This window comes from Camelus dromedarius, chromosome 3 (assembly GCF_036321535.1).
Source record: "Camelus dromedarius isolate mCamDro1 chromosome 3, mCamDro1.pat, whole genome shotgun sequence".
NCBI lineage: Eukaryota > Metazoa > Chordata > Mammalia > Artiodactyla > Camelidae > Camelus > Camelus dromedarius.
The window spans coordinates 46671362-46696549 of record NC_087438.1 but is presented as its reverse complement, the minus strand read 5'-3'; the positions used below and the strand labels follow the sequence as shown (position 1 = coordinate 46696549).

Sequence of the window (25188 nt, the reverse complement as noted above, 5' to 3'; positions counted from 1 at the left end):
CATATAACCCCATGTGCTTCTTCCAAATCCTTACCTGGCACTACAGAGCTAACTGCTGCTGAATCTTCAAGATTACTTTCACTTGTGGTTTCCTTTGAAAATAAAATCTTCTATTAAATCAAAATTTGTATAGAAGGTGAGGCATGTTACAGTTAGTGATCAAACATCTAAACACAGCCCACCCTCAAATATTTATGTCAATTTAAGGGAGGAGTGCTACAAATATGAAACAGCAAGTGATCTACAAATACATGCAAGTGTGTGGTCTCATGTGGTTCCCAGACAGCGCATTCCATGGGCAACTCGAGCAGCGATCACTGTTCAAGTGATCAGAATCACAACATCTAGAGCAAGATGAACCCTCCACAATCATCAGGTGCAGCTTCTGGCCTTAGTTATCAACATAGTTTTAATTTTACATACCTGGGATGTAGGAAGATTATGTTTCTTCCTTTAAAAATGAGCTATTTAAGGGAGGTGAGGGGATGAGCAAAATAGATGAAGGGGATTAAGAGGTACTCAGTTATAAAATGAGTAAGTCACAGGGATAGGGACGATAGTATTGTGGTAGTAACTTTGTATGGTGACAGACGGAAACTAGACTTAAAATGGTGATCATTTTGTAATTTATAGAAATAAATCACTGTTATATACCTGAAACTTACTGTAAGTCAGTTATGCATCAACAAAATAAAAATAAGTTGTTTCTCTATCCCCAAGCATTTTTTTCTTCAGTTTCATTTTCAGTTCACAAATATGAAAGATGAATCAAGTGAACATCAAATTACCCTTTTTTCTTTTTGTGGTACAACAAACCTAATATACCTAACATACAGCCTCAAATAAGGGGTATGTGTACACTGAAGTGACAATGGCTGTTATCCTAGATAATTATGTAAGATTTCTCAATCTAAAGGGGTCAGTCTATTATCCTGGTTTATGATCTAGTTGATAATTTGCTTTTGTAAAAGAAACATTTCTTCCCAGCTTTAAGAAAAGCTGGCTAGCAAATCAGACCTTACTGTCCTCCAAATGAAGATCATAGATGGAATCCAGGTAGCCTGCATGCTGATCAACTCTTAAGTCTAAAAGAATCTGGGCCCCAAAGTAGAAGGGATTGATGCTACATTTCATGAAACTAGGTATTATGTCTTGTTTATTGTAGTATCGCAATAGCATATAGTAGGTGCTTGATAGATATTTGTAGAACTTATTTGTGATATCCTGTTCAAAAACAGTTTTTAATGACATGATTGTGCAGTCTGAAAATAAACAAGGTGGTGTTCAATACCGTTAATTCAGAAAGTTCGCCATGGCTCTGAAGGTCTGGAATCACTTCTGCAGAGGACTTCATATTTTGGAGAAACTGACAACTAAGTACAAAAGTTAAAAGTTATAAAAAATAGTTGTATGCAATTAAGCACTTGCATTAGGTCTTAAAAACACTGTTAGAGTTTTAATGGCGAAAATTAAGTATAAAATTAACATTCCCAGTGATTCTTTCTGTGTCATTAACAAGACATGTAGACTCTTGCTCTCAACAATAGAAATATAAATGATTTATAAATTACTGTAGGGATAACCAGCAAATCTAGTGGAATAAGTGCATATTTAACACTCATCCATGAAACCAACTAAAATGAACCTAAAAAAAAATAGAGAAGACAATTCCATCTATGGATTCTGGAACAATCACAAAAAGGACATTCATTAATAGAAAAATTGATGAAATCCAAATAAAGTCTGGTGTTGATAGTAATGTACCAATGTTGGTTTCTTAATTGTAACAAATGTACTGAGGTACTATAAGATGTTACTACTAGCAGAAAACAGAGTAGGAATATATGAACTGTCTGTATGATCTTTGCACCTTTTCTCTAAACCTAAAATTATTCCCAAATAAAAAAATTTATTTTAAAAAAGTCCATTAATATGAAGACAAGGATGGCTACAAACATACTCTCATAAATACTCTTTAAATTCAGGTATGATGTCCTCCCAAAGAACCAAGGGAGAACATTCTAAAGAGCTCTACCCACAATCATTAACTTGGATAGATGAGAACTATAAATGTCAGTAGGTAAGTGAGAAAACTAGGAACAACTATCTTGGCTCATATTCATGCTGCTGAATTACAGGAAAGCAGAAGATAAAACAAGAGGACACTTCATTTTTATTTTCCTAGAAGATTGGGAGATGAGTCCAGAAAGAGAAGGGTAGCTATGGGAAAAGAGCTAGTAGGACTTTCAATGCTTCTGTCCAAAGTTGCTATGTAGATAGATCCATCAAGGAAAAGGACTCTGAAGGAAGGTGAAAATAAAGACTTTTTCATACAAATAAAGCCAATACAGTTATTTGCCAGCAGACCTGCACTACAAAAAATGTTCAAGGAAGTTCTTCAGTTAAAAAGAAAATAACAGATGGAAACTTGGTTGCACCCAAAGGAATGAAGAGTGCGAGGGATGGTGACTAAATGGGTAAATATGAAATTATTTTTTCACTTTAAAAAACTATTTAAAAGATAGTTGTTTAAGGCAAATTTATAACACTATATTGTGAGATTTAGAATGTATGTGGAAGTAAAGTGCATGACAACAATAGCACAAAGGATAGGAGAGGGGAATAGAAAAATGTTACAGTATTACCTGAAGGTGACTGTGATATGTTAAACATGCATTATGTAAATTGTAGAGCAGGCACTAAGAAGACAAAGATGTATAGCTGATAAGCCAACAATAGAGATACAGTGGAATACTAAAAGATGCCCAAATGCAAGTGAGAAAAAAAAGAAACATAAGAATAGATCAGATGAATAGAAAACAAATAGCAAAACAGTTTAAGTCCAATCATACCAATAATTACATCAAATGTAAATGTTCTAAACACTCCCACTAGAAAGCAGATACTGTTGGACTGTTAAAAAAGCAAGACCCAACTGTATTGCCTACAAGAAACTCACTTTAAATATAAAGTCATAGATAAAAGTAAAATGATTTCAAAAAAGATAGTACTATGTAAAACTATTCATAGAAAAGTAGAGTGATATATTAATGTCAAATAAAGACTTAAGAATAAGGAGTACTATGAAGAATAAATGGGGACATTTCATATATTCTCTGAATATGAAAGAGAAAAGGGCAAAGAATAGCCAAGATCTGCTCCTGAAGAAAAAGAACAAAGAAATTTTATGATAAAGTATGAAAATATGCTTAACATTATTAGTAATTAGATTGATAAAATTTCGGCAATATTAAGTTAGTGAGGAAGCAGGTAGAATGGAAATATCTATGCTAGTGGAAATATAAATTAGTATAATCACTTTGAAGAAAGTTTTGCAAAATCTAGTAAAGTTAAATATGTGCAAACCCTATTACTCTGAAAGTCCATCATTGGTTATGTATCCTGGAGAAACACACATGAGCACTGGGAATCATGTATAAGAGTGTCCACATGGTATTAATTGAATTGCAACCCTCTGAAAACAACGTAGATGTTGAATCAAGAATAGAATGGATAAATTATATACTCATAAAGTAATATACAATATAGCAGTGAAAAAAGTGAACTACAGCTTTACACATAATTATGAATGAGTCTCAAAAACATTGTGGAGTAAAATAAGCCAATCACAGAAGAACCATGTAGTATGCTTCCATTTATTTGAACTTCAAGAATAGACAAAGTTAAGTATGTTTATATATGTAGTTGGTAAAACCACTAAGAGAGGAAGGAACAATTAACCCAAAATTCAGGATCATGTTTACCTCTGGATTGGAGGAACAAGAATATAATTAGAATTGGGGATGCTAAGGCCTTGGTAATATTCAATTTCTTTTTTTAAAACAACTTTATTGTGGTATAATTTCTGTACAGTAAACTACACATATTTCAGATATACAATTTGATGAATTTTGATAGATGTATACACCCATGAAACCACCACTATAATCAAGATACCTAGCATTTCCATCACTCCCCAAGAGGTGCAAATCTTTAACTCCAAATTTATCTCTTCCCATTTCCTATACCCCCTGGTAACCATAAGTTTGTTGTCTATTCAATTTCTTAATCTTAGTGGTGGGTTCATTGGTTTCTTTTGTTGATTGTTCTTTAAATCATACCATAAATATTTTAGGTATTCCTTTAACAGCATCCAACTTTGCAGTTTTAAAAATGGGGCAGAAGAATAAAAAGCCACACAAAAAAGGAGTTTATCAATTCCAGAAAAGGTTCTAAATAAAATAAGACTGCATCCTAGCTTATTTTTCCAAGAATTAAGAATACTCTCTCCACTGTTTAACAATTTACTAAGTATTAAATCCAAGTAAGAAAGAAAAAAAGCAACTACTTTTGTCAAAACCCCTTCAAAACTGTATCCTCTTTAGAATCTTAGAATTAGATAGAAGTATTTAAGATCCATTTGTATTAATATTTATTTTTAGAAAGACTCTTACTGCTTACAAAGTGAAAAGAACAAATTTCTTCTTACAGTTGAACATTTCTGAAGAGTTTGGTCATGAAAAATAAGCAAAAAAAAAAAACAAAAGAAAGAAAGAAAAACGATTGAAGTTCCACAGAAAAGAAACATTAAAAAATAGCCATTTCTTCATGAAACTTTAGAACACTAAGAAACAAACAAAATCCTAAATGTTCCCAAGATGGGAAAAAGTAGTTTGCAATCAAAAAATTAAAAATCAGAAAGGCATGGAACTTCAATAGCAATTTTGGAAGCTATTAGAAAATGTAGCCATGTCTCTACAATTTAGAATTAGCATGACTTCCTAGTTACAATTCTATACCTAGCTAAACTATCAAAGAATTGTGAGGGGGAAATACACACACACACACACACACACGCACACACCTTCAGATATATGCATTAAATGGAAGCTAAAAACATGTATGTCTTTTGCAGTCTTTCCCAGGGAACTGTGGAGGAATGTTCTACCAAGGTGAGTCAATAAACCAAGAAGAGGATGACAATAGATCCAGGAAAGAGAAGCTACAACACAGGAGAGAGGTGATAGAAATCCCTATTGACCATGAAGAAAGTTCCCGGGCTTCTAGGGTGACTGTAGGACAAGTAGCTCATATTGAAACAAGTCAGAGACTTCAGGACAGACTCCTTCAAGAAAATAAAAGTCCTGGGATATGTTACATGTCTGAATGACTGGAGAGGAGATTTAAACATTTGGGAGAGTTTGAAAATGACGTGCTGCTAAATAGATTTTTAAAACTAAGCAAATGGCTGTATTTTTAAAACAGGAAAATAATGTCAAGGAGATGGAGAAACTGACATACATACATACATACATATATACACATACATACATACATGTATCTCAGCCATAAAAAAAAAGGATGAAGTACTGATACATGCTACAACATGGATGAACCTCAAAACACTGTGCTAAGTGACGTCAGATACAAAAGGTCACACTGTATGCTTCCATTTATATGAAATATCCAGAAAAGGTAAACCTGTAGAGACAGAAAGATGATGGTTCTAAAAAGCTAGGGTGCAGTGGGGAGATAAGGAGTGAGTGCTTAATGGGTACAGTTTTCTTTTGGGGTCATGAAAATATTTTGGAATTAGATAGAGGGAGTGGTTGAAGAACACTGTGCATGTACTAAATGCCACTGGATTGTGCACTTTAAAATAATTTATATGTGTGAATTTCACCTCAAAAACCAAAAAACTAAGCAAACATGCTAATAAGCAAGACAATTATTCCTACAAAATACTGGAAGTTGCACAGGGATGGATGATAAATCATAATTTACTACTGAGCTCAGCATTTATGAAGTCATAATAATGTAAAAACATGTAATATGAAAATAATGATCTCACCAAAACTGTGCTGTAACTACAGTGAGAGCAAGGTTAGATGGGAAGGGTGTCATGAGAGCAAGAGATAAAAGGGATGACAGAGATAAAGAGTCATCCTTCATCACAGGAATCTGAGGGGTGGGTGCAAACTTAGGAAGATAAAATGAGGGGGAAATTGTTCAAGTACATCCAAATTTATAGACACTAAACATTCATTCTACTCACTTGGGAAAACATCTGGTGTGTTGTTCTAATAGGTCATCACCTTCCTCCCACTTCTTCAAACATCCTCCACAGGAAAAACACTGGACAGTGTCCTTTATACCTAAAAGTAAGGAAATTTGATCAGTGCCACTGGCAAGTGTATTTGTCAAATGACAGATAATAACCACCAGGCCTTTATTAGCAAAACCCTACTTGCTGTTTCAATCAGATTTTGTGACTAAGTCACAAACTGGGTCCCCAGTGAGGCAGTATTCTATACAGGATTCCTCTCACCAATGGGGTAATGAACAAATATCAGTGAATACCCTTATGTACCATGCACATCGATGAACACCCTCTGCCTGTCCCATCCTCATTCTATGGAGCCAGAGACTTGCAAGTCAGAATGTGGTACTGAAGCTCCATGAAGGAAGAGATTTTTACCTGTTTTGCTCCTAATGACTCTCATGGACCTAGAAGAGTGCCTAGCACTAATTAGGCACTCAGTAAGTATTTGTTTAATGAACAAATCAGAAATATACTTGGAGCTCAGGAAAATATATATGAGCAAATGTAGCAGCCCTCCTAAGTAAGTTCATGAAGAATCAAATGCCTCTTACTACATTATTGCCAGGTCTCTTCCACTAGAAGTAGGATCAAGTCTTCTCATGAGACTGTTTCTTTGGAAGGAAATTAGCATTTGGATCTACTGAAGGATTGAACTAGAAATGGAACATCCATCATCTTCCTTCTACCCTTGGATCTCTGTAGGCATTGTAAAGCCAGAGCAGAGGAAAACTTCCCTTTGTGTCTGGACAAAAATAGGAGGTCCTGGAGCTTGCAAGACCCCAAAAGCGTCAGATGACCAGGATTTGTGGGGAGAAGTGGAGGTTCAAAAAGAAAGAGGGTGAGGACACTGGACAGAGGGTCCTTGAGGAAGGCTGACAAAAGGAAGACAGAATAGAGTGAGTAGGAAGAAAGGGTGGAACAGTGACTTTCCAAATGCTTAAGACTGTGAGGCATTAAGATTTTTTTGTAGCAATGGAATATATCTGTTGGTTAAAGTGAACACTCTGAAATCTGTGACTTGACCTCTCAGTAAAAGGTCCACATGGACTTCCACTATAACTCAGTGTGTTTGGTCTGAAGAAGGCCTGCAGCGTACCCAGGAAGGACATAATTGTTTTCACCTTATTGTACCTCAGGCAGAGATTTAGCTGAGGCGAACCAGCCCTCAGCTGAAACCACTCTTTGTGGATTACAGAGTGGAACTCCCTGAGGACCAGCAGCTAAAGAGAATACTAGGAACTGACCAAAGATTCTACATGCTTAGGAATCATAAAAAGGAATCTCCTTATTTTCTCTTCCAAAGAGAATGTGGCAAAGACTGTTATCCACAGTCCTGGTATCTCTCATTTTTCCAAAGTAACAGAAACCCCGATTTTTTTCTGGGTACATTGCCACCCAGACAGATTAAACTCCCAGCTCCTCTTATAGTTAGGTATGGCATCTGACTACTAAGTTCCGGTTAGAGATAGAAACCGAAGAATCATGTGACAGTTTCCAGAGGCGTGGGGTGGGAAGAGGTGGTGGAGACTTAAGTGTAGAAACTAAAAGACCTGATAATTACCCCAAACAGAACTCTTGTATTTGTTAGCCCAGATCTTAAGTTTTCAAGTTTGGAGCTTCACTACCTAAGGGAGGTGTGGAAAACTGGGAGAAGATTTATGGAACAGAGAGGAAAAGGGATAGATAAGGAATAATGAAAGGAGTGGAGATTGTTGAGTCCAGCTGAATACAAGTCCGGGATCATGAAGTGCCTGTAGGGTTTGAGTGAGCAGCAAGGCAAAAGCGTGAGGCAAACTGCTGACTCACCTGTGTAGAAAAAACCTGCTTTGGTCAGAGCTGCAGCTCCCACAGGGGATGCCTGGGGCCAGTTCTTAAAAGAGTCCAGTCGGAGTTCTTCATTAGCAAAGATGCTGCCATTGCAATAAGCTTGAATAAAAGGCATATGGTGAAACCAGCAAGCTTTGATATTACAAGTATCAGTGTTCAAGTTATCCCTTCATATTTACAGATAGGATGACATATGACTTACGGAGTTTACTTCAATATAATTGGAGGACGGGGTTCAAAAAGAAAGGGGTATAGATGAAGCCAGATTAACCATGTGTTAAACTGTTGAAGCAGAATGGAGGCTACATGGTGGGTATTTACTATTGTCTTATTTCTGTGTGTATTCAAAATTTTCCCTAATATTTTAAAATTATCTTTCCATTATCTAGCATCAGAATAAAGCAAGAAAAAGCTAGCTAGAGGAGCTCCCCCTCCTCCCCAAGTTAGTATCAAGATTTGAGAAAGACAAATTTTTATTGTAGTTCCCTTAAAAGCAGGAAGATTTATTTCTTGCCCTTTGGGTGTCCACTCTTTGCGGGTGGTCTCCATTAGACATTCCACGTTAGGCTGGCTCTGGTGTTTGGTTCCTGTCTTCTGTTCCCCATGAGAATTTGAAAATTAAACTGATATTAATTAAATGTTAATAAATTTATGTACTGCAAATTCCCTTAAGATGAAAGCTTGCTTCAATATTCCACTTAACCTCAGCTTCATTTTTAATGTCACTTCATTTAAATGTCACTTCAGTTTTAATTTGAGTATTACTTCATGTACTGGAAAAATCTCAGTCTTTTCCTCCTGTGTGTCTACTTTACTCTCACTCACACTGCTATCACATTCACAATACTTGTGGTACCAGATGTGTGGGGGGGTTCCCCCACCTAAGCAATTCTCTGTGACACCAGCTGGATGTCCTACAATTTAACTCAATTCTGACACTATCTCCCTGGAGATAGCATCAGATCCTACAGGTTAAGGGTCCAATCCTACAAGACTGCTCCACCCTCCACTTCATTTGTTAAAGTGGCTCAGAGAACTCAGGGAAACACTTACGTTTACCATGATAAAGGGTAGAAATGAACAGCCAGATGAACTGGCTAATAGGGGGAGGTCTGAGGGAAGGTCCAGAGCACAGGGCTTTTGTCCCTATGGAGCTGCGGTGCATCACACTCCAGGTGTCAGTATGTTCACTCACCTGGAGGCTCCTGGAACCCCGTTTCATTGGGATTTGTATGGAGGTCTCCTCACGTAGGCATGATCAATCATTAACTCCACTTACAGCCCCTCTTCCTTCTCTGGAGAATGAGGGTGGGGCTGAAAATTCCAAGCTTCTAATCATGCCTTGGACTTTCTGGTGACCAGCCCCCATCCAGGAGCCCATCCAGAGTCACCTCATTAGGAACCAAAGATGCTCCTAGTGCTTTTATCACTTAGGAGTTTACAAGGATTTTAAGAGCCCTGTGTCAGGGACAGGGTCAAAGACCAAATATTAGAACAGGAGACTCTCCTAGTTTTCCTATCACATAGGATTTACATGGGTTTTATGAGCTCTGTGCCTGGAGCTGGGGGCAGAGACCAGTGTATATTTTCTATTATCTCATATTTAATTTCTTAACAGACACTGATCTATTTGTTTTCAAAACCATTTTATCCAGAAACTTTAATTGTTTTAAGAGAAATATCAGTCAAGGACCCAACCCTGCCCTATTTCCTTCTGCTCATTTATGTTGAAAAACTAAGTCACTCCAGGAGACCAGAAATCTCTAATGAAATGTTTTGTTATTGTTGTTTTGTTTTGTTTTTTTAATTCTGAGGCACGAGGAGGAAAATGGAAGGGTTAAAAAAAAGATTAGGATTAAAAAAAAAAAAAAGGAAAAGAAGAAATAAATAAGCAAAGCCTTTTAAAATATTTCTGAGTCTCTACCTGATGCCATTGGTAAAGCTCTCTTGATCCAGGAATTCACAAAATGTTCTCCCTGAAGAAAATTAAAATTCAAGTTACCATACAAACTATTGTATATAAAATAAATAAACTACAAGGATAAACTGTGCAGCATAGGGAACATAGCCAATTCTTTATAATAACTAGAAATGGAGTATAACCTTTAAAAATTGTGAATCACTGTGTTATACACCTGAAACTGATATAATATTGTACATCAACTATATCTCAATTAAAAGAAAACTCAACTTATCACTGTTTGACTTGGAGAATACAACTACCTTTGTATAAAAATTAAAAGAACTTCCTCCTTCACCCCCTGCCCCAAAATGAAGAGTTCATTGGATTGAGTGGCAGGGTTGTTAGAGAATCCTTCAATTACTATTTATATCCATATTGGAATTTTTAAAATGCAGATTAAATGAAAAAAATTATGAATAATTATTTATACTCAACAGAAAGATTTCTTGGGGTCAGGTCACTTTTTCTAGAGATGTAGCTCAAAAGCTGAGTTATATTTAGATATCACAGAGGTACTTTGACTAGTGAGGAAGACAAGATACAGGAAGGAAACTGGATTCAGAGGGTGGTTAGATATTGAGCAATTGTTCCTTCTCTGATAACTGTACCCAGATTTCTTTCTGAGGTAACACTCCTCCCCCACTTTCAAGCAGTCATATTCTCTGCAGGGTTCTCATCTGAGTCTTGTTACCCAACAAATGCCCTTCCACCCCGTTTATTTTTTTGTTTTTGTTTTTTTGCATAAACCAATTTAAGTTGGGTTTTCCATCACCTGCCACTAGGGAAGCCTTACTGATGGAGCATAGAGTAACCAGCTCTGAGGCCCATAGTGGGCAGTCATGCAGTGGTCCGAATGTCTCAGGCAGGCACTCAGATGCGGGCAGCCAAGGGAACCCAAGGGAGGTGGCCTCGGTCAAAGAGGGGAAGACACTCAGGAAGGCAGACAGATAATCGAAGGCAGCCCTGGAAAAAATTCCAAGGGCTCTAGTTTAGCAAGAGAATCTAAATTTCTTCACTCTGCTTCATGAGAGGCAGGGGAAGAAAATAGGGAAAGAAGAAAGAAAAAGAGCCCATGACAAAAGAGGAATGCCACCCCCTTCTCATTCAGATATTAGTAGGTAATCAAAAGCCAAATTAAAAAAAATCTCTTGTTATAAATTACCGTGACGCCAACAAATCCCTTGTAGCTTTGAATATACTGGATGATTTCCTCTGAGGTTTTCTTACATTGAAGAAATTCACATCTATAATTAATAAACAGAATTAAAATTTACCCCAATACTGTGAGAAAAATGTCCTATACTTCCTAATTGCAGTGATGGTTACACCATGAACATTTGTTAAAACTTATTGCATTGTATATTTTAAACTGCTCAATTTTATTTTGATAAAACTGTCAAAAATTTACCCCCAAACTTATGAGAATTATCATTATTCTCATTATTATTTCCATGAATGACAACATGTGTAATAATTTAAAATTAAATCTTCAGATTATCTTTTCTCTTGAAATAAAATATAATACAATCAAAGAGACTGATTTACAATAATATATAGAATGGAGTTTTTTTGTTTGTTAAATTAAACTATGGTGACTAAATCTAGTTCCTCTGGTTATATGAAAGTTATTGGCAGTAAGAACAAATAATAGTAAGTTTCATCTACTGAACACAATACATCACTACTCCTTAAAAAGAAAATGGAAATTAATAAGTTGAGTTTTTTAAAAAGAGCATATTGAATACATTAAAGAAACACAATCCTTTCCTCAAAAGAGAAGCAAGTTTTAAGTTAACTTTTAAAAAATCCCTCTCATTCAAATTTAAGTTTTCTCTCTAGCGGTGTTATATTAACAAGGGGCTGGGAGTCACGTCCAGAATGTCAGTTCCAGTTCTGCCACTAATGCGGAAGTGATCCATCTTGCCTCTGTTCTCTCGTAGTCCCTCAATGAGAAAATGAACTCCATCGGATGATTCATACATTCTCAGCAGCTGAGGTCCCGTTTTTGGGTATACAGATCCCTCCAAAGAGTGCCCTAAATCTGTATATAACCTACCAAGCTCATGAGGGATGGGCCTGTGCCCTCCCCACATGCTTCATGTGGACTGAGAAAGCACTCAACATGTACTACTTACTTTCTTTAAAAATTACAACAAAATCAGCATATTTTATTAATTTACAGTTGTTTAGTACATTAGTTGAGTACTACATTTTAGAAAGTATAGGTGTATACAGTTTATAAAAACAGCAGCAAAGCCATACCATCAAATTGACATCCAAACAGCTAAGGTTAGATTCTGAGTTCTAATTTCAGCTCTGAAATGTATTGGCTAACCATGTGCTTATGATGACAGACAGACGAAAGGTGGAACAGGCACCTTCTGAGACAGGTGCCCAAGAGCCATGACTAAGGAGCCAAGGCTGGTAATCATGTGGTACATACCCATGTGGTAAACTGTCAACACTAAGTATACTGGTGTCTATTCTGATTGGTCGAAGAACCAGAATGACATTCAAACTATATAACAAGCTGGCTTCACGCATCCCTAAAATTGTCTCATCTGCTTGTCAGGAAGGACTCCCCTCCTTTTTTTCCTTCCCTCTCCTCCTCTTCCTTCTCTCCTCCTCTGTTCCCTTCCTTTCCCACCCCCCCCTTTTTTTTTCAACAAGCAAAAGTAAAACTCATTTATTTCTTAAAATTTAAAAAGATAGAAATGAACAAAGTAAAATGTGGAAATCCTTCTCCACTTCATCTCCTGACAGACCCAAACCCAACCAAAAGACATCTATTGTTTGGTCTGTATCTCTTCATAACTTTTTCTGTATGTATTTCAAACAAGTCCATATATAGGTTGAGTCATTTTAAACATTTTTCAAGGCTCACACTACACATTATTTTACATATTGCTTTTTTCCCTTGTCATAGACATCCTTTCATTTCTGTAGGCATGGCTGTCTCTGTGCAAGGTGATTTATAAACATAAATAACAGCCCAGTTGTTTTATGGTTGACCTATGATCCAACCAACAACTTCTTTGCATGTAATAGATGTATGATAAATATTTGTTAAAGAAATAGAACATGAGCCAAAGAACACTGCTAGATCCAAATATTAGGTTATAGGAAATACAGCAAGTAGAAAACATGTTAAATGACACCACAGGAACAGATTCAGCCAAACCTAGAGTGTAGGGAATTTTACAGGACAAACTACATGTCTCCTTTAACAACTAAGCGACAAGAAAAACACAGGGGAGAAGAAAATCTGTAAGTTAAAAATCTTAAGCTATATCAACTAAATTCAAGGTATGGACCTTGTTTGGAACCTGATTCAAATCAACTAATGGTAAAGAGAGAGGGAGGGAGGTGGGGAGATAAGAACATTTGAACACCGACTCAGATATTTGATGTTATGAGGAATTACTGTTAATCCTTTTTAGGATAGAGAATGATACTGTGGTTGTTTTTTAAAAAAATATTCTGTTTTAAAGTTATATACTAACGTATCAACCAGTGACATTATATGATATCTGAGATTTGCTTTAAAATTATCTGGTTATTATTCTTTCTGGGGAAAAGTTGGGCAAGTGATGAATGAAATAAGATTTGGCCTTGTAAGTGTTTATATACCGTTCTCTATTTTAGTATGACATTTTCCATAATGAAAGTTTTAAAAATGGCTAAAAGAAGGAATCTGTACTTGGTAGATATGTAGAAAATACTAGTAAATAGAACAATAAAAATAATTAAAATACACTTTATTTTCTAAGCAGGGAACTCAAGGCCATTGAAATAATCAAAACTCTTACTGACCTTTTTTTAAGCAGGATTTCTCAGAGAAACTTAAAAAAATTTTAATTGAAGTATAGTTGATTTACAATGTTGTGTTTGCAAAGAAGATGTGGTATGTATATACAGTGGAATATTACTCAGCCATAAAAACAATGAAATAATGCCATTTACAGCAATATGGATGGACCCAGAGATTATCATACCAAGTAAGTAAGTCAGACAGATAGACATTGTGTGGTATCTCTTATTTGTGATTTAAAATGATACAAATGAACTTATTTACAAGACAGAAATGGTCTGAGTTTTTGAAATAAAATCTTTTCATTTGCTATATATTCAGCAGTACATGAAACCATTTGTAATAATGTTTTAAACATTGTTTTACCTTCCAACTTCCTTTCTATACCATATTACATTATTCCTATGCAAATTATTTATAATGGCAGATTCTGAAACTTATACTTGGCAAAACAAGTATTTTGGATGATAAAACAACATTCGGGAAACTGTTTTAAAATTATGTAATTAAAAATTTCCACAATGTAAATCAGGGTTTTCTTGCTTGAATAAATTCTGGAGTGTTCTAGTTTAGGATAGGGAAAGATTAAAACTGAAGTTTCTGCTCTGGCAAGGTGAATTTGTTTGTCTTAAAAAAATAACTACAAGCAAAAAATATTTATCTACTTACTTGGGGAACCACTTGGCATGTTCCTTCCAGGGATCATCATCTTCTTCCCAGTTTCCCAAACATCCACCACAGGAAAAGCACCGTACAGTGTCACGCTTACCTACGCATGAAGGAAAACACTTAGCTTGCCCAGTAACAGCACCACAGGATGGTCCAGATCTCTGAAAGCTGGCTGCTCTGGGCATGAATGAGACGTGCTCCATCACGTCTGCCCACTCACACTGTCATCCGGCTGAATCCCCATCTACAGCCCCACTGCCCTAAGTGACCATTTTCCAAAACTAAGACTCCACCCCTCAGCCGTAGCCACACTTCACACTCAGAACTCTAAGCTGTTTAACTCAATATGCTCTCCCTAAGGAGTGAGGAATCAGAGAGACCCCCACACTCATGAAGTGAAGCACAGTTAGAAGACCTACGCTGTAGTTTTGTTATGAAATTTCTGGAAACTTAGGCACATTTCTTAAACTCTGAGGCTCAATGAACTCAACTGTGAAACAGGGGGAAAGGGCAAGTTTGTTGATTTAGTATTAGTGCTTAATCCATGCCTAGCATCAGGTAGTACTCAGTAAATGATAGCTGTTATTTGATCTGTCGTAACATTTAAGGCATGGCTAGGACAATTCAAAGAATGTGCAATGTTCTGAAATGCAATTTGCCCTATACATTAGAGTCAGCCTTAAGGTTAAAAAAACAAACAAAAAACCTTTTAAATATTGCAGCAATTAAAAGAATCAAACAATCATTTAAGAGCAGCAAAAGGAAGATGGGAAAGAAGGAGACTGGGGTCAGGCTGACCTCCCTGTTTATTTTCAGGGCCTTAAGAATCCAGTCAGTATTATTTTAGGCCCAAATTTTTTTAAAGTCACTTTCTTAATTTATATATTTGGGGCAAATTAACACACTGTGCTAAACAAAATAAAACTCAAGTAAAAATACTGAAGTTGAATTTTAATAAAATAGACCTTATACCTAATATAGCACATTGACCAAGAGAGGAAAGATTTACAAAATATTCCAACTGAAATATGGACCCTAAAGTTAAAACTCCAGTGCAATACTTCAGAAAATGATTTCACATCACCTGTAAAGACAAAGCCAGCAGCTGAGAGCTTCCTTGGGGATGTCCCTTGGGCATAAAATGGCCAGTTCTTGAAGGATTCCAGTCTGGCCTTCTCTTCTTGGTACCTTGCTTTGTCGTCCCCCCTCAGCTTGTTCTCTGGATTCTTTACTCTTATATCATACTTGGCAATGTTACCAACATCTTTGCCCAAAAGAAATTCACAATCTGGACGTAATTTCTTGTGGTCTTCCATGGGGAGTCTCCGGAGGCTGGTACCAAAGAGGATTAAGCTGCAGCAGAAGCACTGAACCCCAGATTTTACACCAGTGAAATAAAACCCAGCCGCTGCCATCTCCTGGGGTGTCCACGAGCTGTAGGACTCATAGGTCACAAAAGTCTTCAACCTTTTTGCTTCACTGCGCATTTGTGAATTAAAGCCTTTCTGCATTTTTTCTCGGTCTTTCTGCTCCCCTTTTTCTATTTCCTTGGCAAGCTGAAACGCATCTATGCCTAGAAGAGCAGAGAGCTCCTGCAGCAAAGCATAATCAAACTGGGAAATCCTCTCATCAGACGCTTTCTCCTGGGCTGCCATTTTCTGAAAAGGGAAAGGTAAGGTTGATGAACATCGCGACCTGGTTTACTGGTCCTGAGATTTGTTTCAACCCTTTTATTCTTCCTGGTTTCTTTCTTCTGAATAATCTTGATCTTCTGCTCATCACTTAGCCCAATTCAGAGCAAATAAGCTAGTAGGTCTGTGACAACCTCTCTCTCTCTCCATCCCACCCTCCCAACAGGTCACACACAGAGTCCAAGCAGTTGGAGGCCCCCTTATCACAGCATCAATCATCATTTAATTTAAAGGCATAAAATAGGGGATACCTATCTCATCATATAACACCCTCAACATTTCAGGAATCTCCAAGGTATTCCGTTTAATACCTACAGGAGGAGTTGGATAGTTCCACTCTAGGTTTGTTTTCAGTGTCCCATCTTGATCTAGCTCAGCTGATTTGGAATTTTCCCATCTACCCACATTTCTGCAAAGGTTGCAGCTAAATGAAGATCTTGATTAAGCCCAAGCATGACCTTCCTCCGGCAATGCCTAAAACAAGACAGAGCTCCTTTGTCGCTCATGTGTTGAGCCCACTTCGGTTGCTTGGGAAGCTCTTTCAAGCCACAAGGTTACTTAACTTTTTGACTGCAAAGCTCCTTCCTTTCCGTTGTCTCTGGATGCCCTCTCCCTGTAGAGTCACGTTAGTGGTTATCTGTCCGATGCAGGTCACTTTCCAACCCAAAGAAGTATCTGCCCAACTCTCCCTCTGGCATAATGTTCCTTCCCTTTATGGAAGGACGTAGTGGGCTTGGCAGCCTAGAGCTCTTTCTGAATTACTTTCATTTTTGCCAAAGCAGCCAAAACCATGAGAAGTGGGAGAAAGATTTAGAACCACTGATACTAGGCTGAGTGCTGAGGCCTTCCTGGTTTGCCTCCCTATTCTTTACTGACATACCCCTCCCCGTCCGAATTTCTGTTTTAATCCATTCAGCTGTTTCCTCTGGCTCTCCATCTACACCTGTCAATTCCACGGCTGTGCTCTTCCTCCCATAAATAATTATAGTCCTTGAGGATATTCAAACCAGGAAGGCCACAGCAGCTAGCCTAGCATCAGTGGTTCTAGACCTTTCTCCCAAGCAAAGTCTTAGCTGGTATTTAAATTATAAAGTCCAAAATGTTTCAGTGATCCCATTCACAGTATCACCTTCACTCATTACCCAGGGATGCATAATTGAAAACTCACAGGGCTCTACCTAGTGTACTTACTTCAGACTTTCATTAAGGTAAAGGATATGAAACAAAAAATAAAAACAAAAACCCGGCCAATGTCAGAGAGGTCTCAGAGTCCAGGCCCAGTTGCACAGGATGTGCTCCACTAAAGTGAGAAAGCACACTCTCATCTGAGGAGGGGTCTTGTAGGCCCCTCTGGTCACATGCCCAAACTAGGATGCAAGACCAGTCTCAAAAACAGCAACAAGTTGGTACCACCATGACAGCAGGCCTCCCTGGAGAGAAATAAGCACAGGGTAGCCACAGACCAGCTGGAATCAATCTGCACTTCTACACCCAAGTTCAGGGGTCACTTTTGCTGGTCCCAAGGCCATTTCTGGGGAGGAGAGAAGACCTCCAAGGCCCTCTCCAGGCTTCCTGCTCTGTCAGTAAGTGCTAAGAGCAGCAGTGAGGCTGCTGTCTCGGGGACAGGATTTAAACCCAAGTCTCTGTGACCCCAGGGCCTGTCCTCTTGCCTCCGAAGAGAGAAAAGCAGCAAGAGTAAGATAAATAAGAGAGCCTAAGTCTAGGTGTGGAAGAAAAACTGCTTTGCCAGAGACGGTAATTTACTCACCTAGAGGTTTATCCCGAGTTCCAGTCAAATGGAAGGAGAAGATGTAGTGCTAAGTACAAATGCTCTGCCCTTGAACAGGAAGCAGTGAGAACATACCTAAGGAACTAATACTCAAAACAAGTTGCAGTCTATTGAGAAATCACCAGTAAAGGCTCTCGGGTGCTGAGTCAGTAGGGCCTAATCAGGAACCGAAAGGACTAACAAGACGGACCAAGTCCCACAACAAGTATTTTATTCTAAACAGTTTAAGCTGGGTGAACGTTTAGGGTGCTAAGTCTGATTTCTTTGGTGGCAGTTACTATCCTTCTGGTTTCTTTTAGGATTTTCTCTTTTATCCTTGGCTTATAAAATTTCGAAGTTACTGCGTCTTGGTGTGGGTCTTTCTGCTGTCATCGGATTCAGAGGACTTTTTCAAGCTGAACACGTGAGCCTCCCATCAGCCCTGGGAGATGACCACCTACGATTTCTCTGGTGATTTCCTACTGCCGGGTATTGTCACTCTTCCTGACATTCCCATTATTCAGATGGGAACTGACCACCGAAGTCCTTACCTTCTTTTCCCTCACATATTCTGTCAGGACCTTTGCTCTACTTCCTAGGAGACTTCCTCTTTACCTTCCAACTTTCCGACAGTCATTCTCAATTTTAGCAGTTATACCTGCAGTTTCCCACAGCTCTTTCTTGTTATCTGTTTCTTGTTTTCATGGGATCTGTTTTTTATTTTTTTTAACCAATGCAATCTTCTTGAATCTCTCCGAGGATACTGTCAAATGACAAAACTACAACAACTTAATAATGAGCTTGCTGTCCTTCAGTCAAGGGAATATGACCCATAGATGGAGGGAACACAGTGCCTCCCAGGCTTGGGGGTGGGAGGGTGGGCAAGAGCTGGTTTTATAGAGAAGAGGCAATGGGGAACTGGCGTGATTGGCTAGGAGGCCAGGGATTTCATTGTTAGGCCAGCAGGTCCTGTTTTCCAGGGTCGGGCAAACTAGCCAAAGCTGAGTTGGGGGATCGTGACTGCTGTGTTAGGTTTCTTTGACAGGTGTTGCTCCTAAGTGTAGGCTAACTTGGGTTTAGATTTGTGACTTGGGCCAGGCCACCGAGGCGGCCCCCTGATATCCGGTGGGGCCCAATATACAAATTAACTTTATCAGTACTCATACTGTCGCCTGAATTATGTTTCCTCCAAAGCTAATGACCATTTACTTTTGTGTTTATTTTTCAGCTTTCCTCAAATGTATGTGAGCCTTGGCTTTCAACTCATATTTGAGAACTAGGCAATTTAAAAACTGATTGATCAAAATTATGGTTCAAAAATCTGATTAAAAACCACATGAGTGGGTGGAGGGAGATAGCTCGGTGGTAGAGTGCACGCTTAGCATGCACGAGGTCCTGGGCTCAGTACTTTCACTACAAAATAAATAAAAGAACTTAAAAAAAATAAAAAACAAACAAACAAAAGGAGCCACATGAGGGTCACTTAAACCTAAGCCCTTAATTTATGGAGAACAGGTTGGGGAGCCAAGATTCACCAGGGAGAAGCCCTGAATGTCAGAGAAACATCTCAGAAAATGATTTTAAGTTAGCGGTAAAGAAAGAGCTAGCAGTTGAACGCTCACTTGGGATGTCCCTTAAGCATAAAATGGTCGGTTCTTGAAAGATTCTTTGTTTGGGGGTGCCCAGGGCCCACACTAGCTCCTTTAAATCAGCTGAAACAGCTTATTCCTTTTTTTAAAAAAAAATAGACTCCACCAATTTTTTTTGCCTTAGGGTTAACACCTGAGTTAAATAATCTGGCATTGAGGCTGGGGGAGCCCACTGTCTCATGCAGAGACTTTAGCCCCTTGATTGTCAGTCCTTCCCATCATTCCTGCCCTCCTTACCTGGCCTTGAGTCCCTGGCTGCTCCAGCTTCTGTTATCAGGTACATGGTCCCCCAGGGATTAGATGTGTATTCAGGTTGTGGGGTCCTCTGGCCTGCTTCATTGGTTCCTGCTATTCCATTTGAGTTTCCACCTTTCAAAAATTTGTTAAAATATTATGTATGCTCATGGTCCCCTCGTGCTTTCTTAATATTTCTAGTTTAAAAATCACTTCAATAACCATGTGTAATGATTACCAATAATAAGAACTAACATTTGTTCAGAGCCTACTACTTGCCAGGCACAGTTCTAAGCACTTGAGACATGTCCATTTAGTCCCTTTAACAGTCCCAACGAAGTAGGTATTATCTCCACTTTATAGTTGAGGAAACTCAGGTACACAGGGGTTCAGATTAACCAGACAGTGTGGTGACAGAATCTGCACTTGTAACCACTGTGTTAGGCAGCCGTAAAGTCTAGGTTTTAAGGAAAGGAAAACCCAGGTGTCCCAGAAAGTTCATGCCCTCCTCCTTTTGGTAGTTTGGCCAGTTGCTGAGTTAGCAAGCTTCTGGCTGTTACCAGCAGCGTCAGCATGTGAAATCCTCTGGCCAAGCTCTGGTCCAGTAAGGCCATTACGCAGCTAAGAAGCAATTATTGTTAATTAGTTGACCAGTTATTGACTGGCCCCTCCTAGCATTTGTATGAACACATACAACATTGCAGGGGCAGTGTTGTTTTGAAGCACTGTCCACGGTACATCCAGCTGCTCATGGACCTAAAAAAATTCTTTTTATAGGAGGTCAGGGAAACTTCTCTACACTGTCGACCCTCTTGACTGTAAATTTTTCCCCAATCAACCTTACTTTTCACCTATGGTATTGTTATGCACATGTGTCCAATACACATTACATTTTAGTAGCACCTTGTAGATTTTGTTGCCCTTCTGAATTGGATTTTTAAAAATATTCTATTTTCTAAATGTTTATTGATGATGTGTAGAACTCTCCTGGTCTATTTTTTTTCTTTTTTTTTTTTTTTCCCACCCCCATCTCCTAAGAACTAGTTCTCTGCCAGGAAGCCTTCATAGACCCCCTCTGGCACTCAGCTGGTCTTGCTTCAAAAGACCAAGGGAGAGAGTGGTATAATCAATGCCCAACAAATGTTTATTGAATTGATTTCTCTCAAAACACTGCGCCAGATTCCCCAAATATGATAGAACAAAGTGTGAAACCTCTCTACCTCAGTTACATCCATCATTATGCAAAAATTCACTGGTCTCATACATTCACGTCCAAAGAACAAACTCACTTAAAACTGGTGGGGAGGGTACAGCTCAGTGGTAGAGGGCGTGCTCAGCATGCACAAGGTCCTGGGTTTCAATCCCCAGTACCTCCATTCGAAAATATAATTAATTAATTAATTAATTACTCCCCCCAGGAAAAAAAACAAAAAAAATTTTTAAAAAGAATAAAACAACCTAAAAAAAAATTGAACACACATTGAATCACTCTCATGTCTACCTCAGCAGTTCACAGAGCTATCAACTACTCACTCCTGATTCTACCAAACTCCTTGTCTAGAAATCTCTCCACACTTGACTCCAAAGCCTGTTTTCATTATGTGTATAACTCTTTCCTGGTCTGTTCTTCACTTTTCTAAGCCCAATCAACTGCTCTGCCTGATGCCTGTTTCCTTCCCTTTTCCCCCACTAAGTTCCAGAAGCCATTTTGTCCAAACTACACAGAAGTGACTATGAAATGAGATCTTCCTGGGACTTGAAGTGCAATTTCTCTAAGAGAAAACTGAAAACAAATCCAGTAGGAGCCAATCTTCTATGGAAAAAGACAATCTGGCTACAAAGTAACTCAAACCTAACAAAAGCTACTTACTGTCACTCCTTCAGAAGAGGACTATCCTTACCACCAGTCTCCAAGCCCATCCCCAAAATCCAAGTAGAGCATCCCCTGTACCATGCCTGCTGGTTCTCAAGTCTGAAAGTCCCCTGAGGGCAGGGACTGGGTCTGTCTGGTCCACCACAGCATCCCTAGAGGCTGGTACTATGGGTGGCAGATAAGCGACCCCAAATAACTACCTGCTGAATGAACAAACAAGGAATGTAAGAGTCAGGTTACCCAAAAAACAAACAAACAAATAAAACAAAAAAATAAAAACAAAACAAAAACAAGTCCAGAGCTTTATCAGGGTGTACTGGAGCTGGATGAGAGAAAGTACAAAAAAACCTTGCAGCTTAGACGACCGGGAGTCTCTGGTGATCACAAAGGCTGCAGCGTCTTTATTCCCAGATTCTGTCCATGCTGGGGTCTGGGTTTGGGGATTTTCAGAACTCCTCTCCTTAAAGTTTTCAAGACCTTGGCTATAAGGAGGAAGTCCACTCCAGGGCAACTGATCACTCTAGCAGATAAAGCAAGGGTGCTCCCAGGTCTGAACACAGCACTCAGCCAACAAATTTAACAATAAAGCAATAGAACAGAACACAATTCCTGAATCTCAGCCCGAAAGTGAGGAAGAACAAAGCGCAGGGAAGAGAAATAAAAGTAGAGTATGTGGGTAGGGAGGGCAGAGGCCAGGCTTTATTGAAATCTAGCCAGGCACCTAGTTAGCAGTTCACATGCAATCCTCCCACCAAGCCAGAGGTGGAAAGTATTACCATCCCCATTTGATGACTAAACTGAATCGTAGTGAGATACCACCTGCCCCGAGCACACAGCTAGGAAGGGACAGCGCTGGGACCGATCTGACTCCAGGCTACCCAACTCTTGTAAGCTGCACCAACTATTCTGCTCTGAGGCCTTAAAGCAGGACCGAGGGGGTGTCGTTCATTTATCCAAATAACGAACACTTACTGAGCACCTACTGGGTACGTGCCAAGGCCTGGTGCCAGGCGCTGTTGGGCGGATGAAGGGCAGAGGACTGAGGGGTCGGGGGACAGAACGCAACGTCAACCACGAGACTACGGAGCTCGGAGCCTCGGCGCCCGCGGGGCAGAAGGGATGCTAGGGTGCGGCAGAGGAAGGGAAGGGAAGGCGCGGCATGGGAGGAGAGAGCGGAGCCGGGGCGCGCGAGGCGCAGGGCCCGCGGGAGGTGTCGGCGGAGCCCAGGAGTGGTGGGCGGCAACTGCTTCCCCGCGGACGGACGGCTTCTGCCAGGCAGGCAGCCTGGCGCTTCGTGTGCTGAGGCATCCGGCCTCGGCCACCGGAACGGGCGAGACGGGGGCCGGGAAGTGGGCGAGACGAGCAGCGCAACCCTGAGGAGCGGGAAGAGATGCCCGGAGGCGGCGAGAGCGGCAGCTGGGAGGCCGAGGGCGGGGCGTCGGCCCGGCGGGGCCGGAGGAGGCGGGGATGGACTCCGGGTCGCGGGGGCTGCCGGGAGCCCGTTCCCTGGGCGACGGGGCCCGCGCAGCCGGGCCAGAGCGGCAGAGCCTCAAGAGCCCGTCTATTTTTAATATACGACTGTAAATCCTCGTGGATTTTCACGGTAGATATTTGTATTATCTGAATATTATAATACTTTTGTCTTTTATGTCATTTCATTTTCTTGTTGAATTGATTATATTAATAGAATGTTGCTTAATAGCAGTGAATAGATACCCTATCTTATTCTTGATTTTAGTCATTTGCAGATGTTTAGTGGATCCCTTTATCATTGAAAGAGCTTCCCTTTTACCCCTAGTGACATGGAAAACTTCTGCATGGTCTTAATTGGAAAAAGGTACAAGTATCACCTTTGTATAGCAAGAAGGGGGAAAAAATCCCCAAAGGAAGAGAAATCTTGGGTAGCCAAAACAAACACAAATGTCCACCACACAATCTGAACAGAGGATTTGACGTTTTGAGTCAAATTTTCAATGACTTATCAACCAAAACATACATACAGAGAACAGTATTTAAAATTTTAGCCATTCTAGGTCATAGGTATGTATCTTGTGGCTTTAATTTAATGGCCTATTGGCTATTCGTGTATCTTCTTTGGTAAAGCGATCAAATCTTTAGCCCATTTTTAAACTGGGTTGTTGTTTAGTAGAAGGAGGATTCTGGGATGGTGCTCGCCAACACCACTGTCCTCGGGGTGGAGTGAGCTCCCCCAAATGGCTGCCAGCAGCATCTCTGTCCCCAGGGAGTGATTGCAGCAGATTCGAGGGGTCATGGCCACATCTGTGAGGGACAGCCAGTGACATCATGGCTGGCTGTTATCCGTGGAATATGTTCTTGTCACATGAGGATCAGCACAAAACCCTATTTTTCTACCAGGCGTCTGGGACCCTTATTTCTCAGCCATGGTCCCTACTTCTGACTGCATGAATGTGGTCAGAGCATTACCAGAAAACTGATAAGCCCACATGGGACAGAGCCATGCTTCCTTCCCTGAGCTACAAGCCAAGGCCACAGCCAGATGCCAGAGTGTGTATGTATATTTGATCTGATAAAGAAACCTCAGCCTGCAGGCTTCCTCACTGTTGATTTACGTGTTTGGCCAGATTTCCATGGCAACCACTCTCCTTTAGCAGATCTGATACTAAACAGCATGGTCACTGGATTGAACAGTGTCTCAGGACCTTGATGATCCCGCCGTTCTCCACCTGACCACAGCTGCAGCCTTTGCATTCAGGACTCGCTTCAGTACAGAGGCCATGGAGGCCGGGTGCTCTGTCAGCACTCTTCCTGTGTGGGGACCTGAGCAAGAATCCCCCTTCTGTGCAAACATGTGCAGACATTATTGGCAGGCCCGTGGTCCTGTCACAAGAGGTGAAGTCTGTCCTTGTGGGTGCTGCTCATCTCAGAGCCTATGCCTCAAGGGATGTCACTTCTGTACAGGAGGCCATGCAACAATGAGCGAAGCTGGGAAAATTGTTTCCCAGATGTAAGGATAAAAGATACTATATGACAAGAAATATAAAATATTCCTGAAGTTGGCTGAACACAAGAAAGAGTATGCAGCAATCAAGAAAGGGGACCTAACAGAGTATGCAGGTGCTGATGCCAGGTTTCATGTCATTGCATCAGGGACCTCTGTCATTTCACCATATATTCAGGACCCTTAGGCATCATTTCATCATTTCTGTATTGTCTTTTAATAAAAGAAAACTGAGACATGTGCAAAGAGGAGAATAAAAATAAGATTAATTGGGTTGTTTACCTTTTTATTATTGAATTGCAAGAATTTTTATATATTTTGGATACCAGTCCTTTGTTAGATGATTGCATTGAAACATATTCTCTCAGTCTGTGAACTGTCTTTTTGTTTCTTATTGGTATCTTCTGAAGCTAGATGTTTTAAATTTTGATAAAGTCTGATTTTAATTTTTTCTTTTATGATAGGTGCTTTTTGTGTCCTAAGAAATCACTGTCTACTCATAAAGTTATGAAGATGTTCTAAAAATTAATATTTGGATTGTGTAATACCAACTGTTGGTTAAGGATGTATGGAGCAGCTGAACTCTCATATATGGTTTGTGAGAGTGTAAAATGGTATAA

General features: G+C 39.6%; 1 protein-coding gene and 1 pseudogene across 3 annotated transcripts in view; one reads left to right on the top strand and one right to left on the bottom strand.

Annotated features, from left to right (window-relative positions):
- The window catches only part of NAIP (NLR family apoptosis inhibitory protein), a 39440-nt gene extending 16899 nt beyond the window's left edge, over window positions 1-22541 (bottom strand). Inside the window, exons 1-9 of one of the 3 annotated variants that reach the window (XR_010378606.1) lie at window positions 17833-22540; window positions 15458-16031; window positions 14374-14473; window positions 11056-11137; window positions 9855-9906; window positions 7910-8029; window positions 6056-6155; window positions 1292-1373; window positions 35-92 (exon numbers count right to left, since the gene is read on the bottom strand). Coding sequence is in view for 2 of the 3 variants with exons in the window: in XM_064481297.1 (XP_064337367.1) it covers window positions 35-92; window positions 1292-1373; window positions 6056-6155; window positions 7910-8029; window positions 9855-9906; window positions 11056-11137; window positions 14374-14473; window positions 15458-16028 (1165 nt within the window). In the remaining variant the exon portion in view is untranslated. Of the gene's footprint in view, window positions 1-34; window positions 93-1291; window positions 1374-6055; window positions 6156-7909; window positions 8030-9854; window positions 9907-11055; window positions 11138-14373; window positions 14474-15457; window positions 16032-17832 lie in introns of all 3 variants that reach the window. The other 2 variants (XM_064481297.1, XM_031446531.2) reach the window with 2 other exon arrangements.
- A 437-nt stretch (window positions 22542-22978) lies between these two features.
- Window positions 22979-24813, top strand: LOC105084862 (FGGY carbohydrate kinase domain-containing protein-like; annotated as a pseudogene).
- The last annotated feature ends 375 nt before the right edge of the window (window positions 24814-25188 follow it).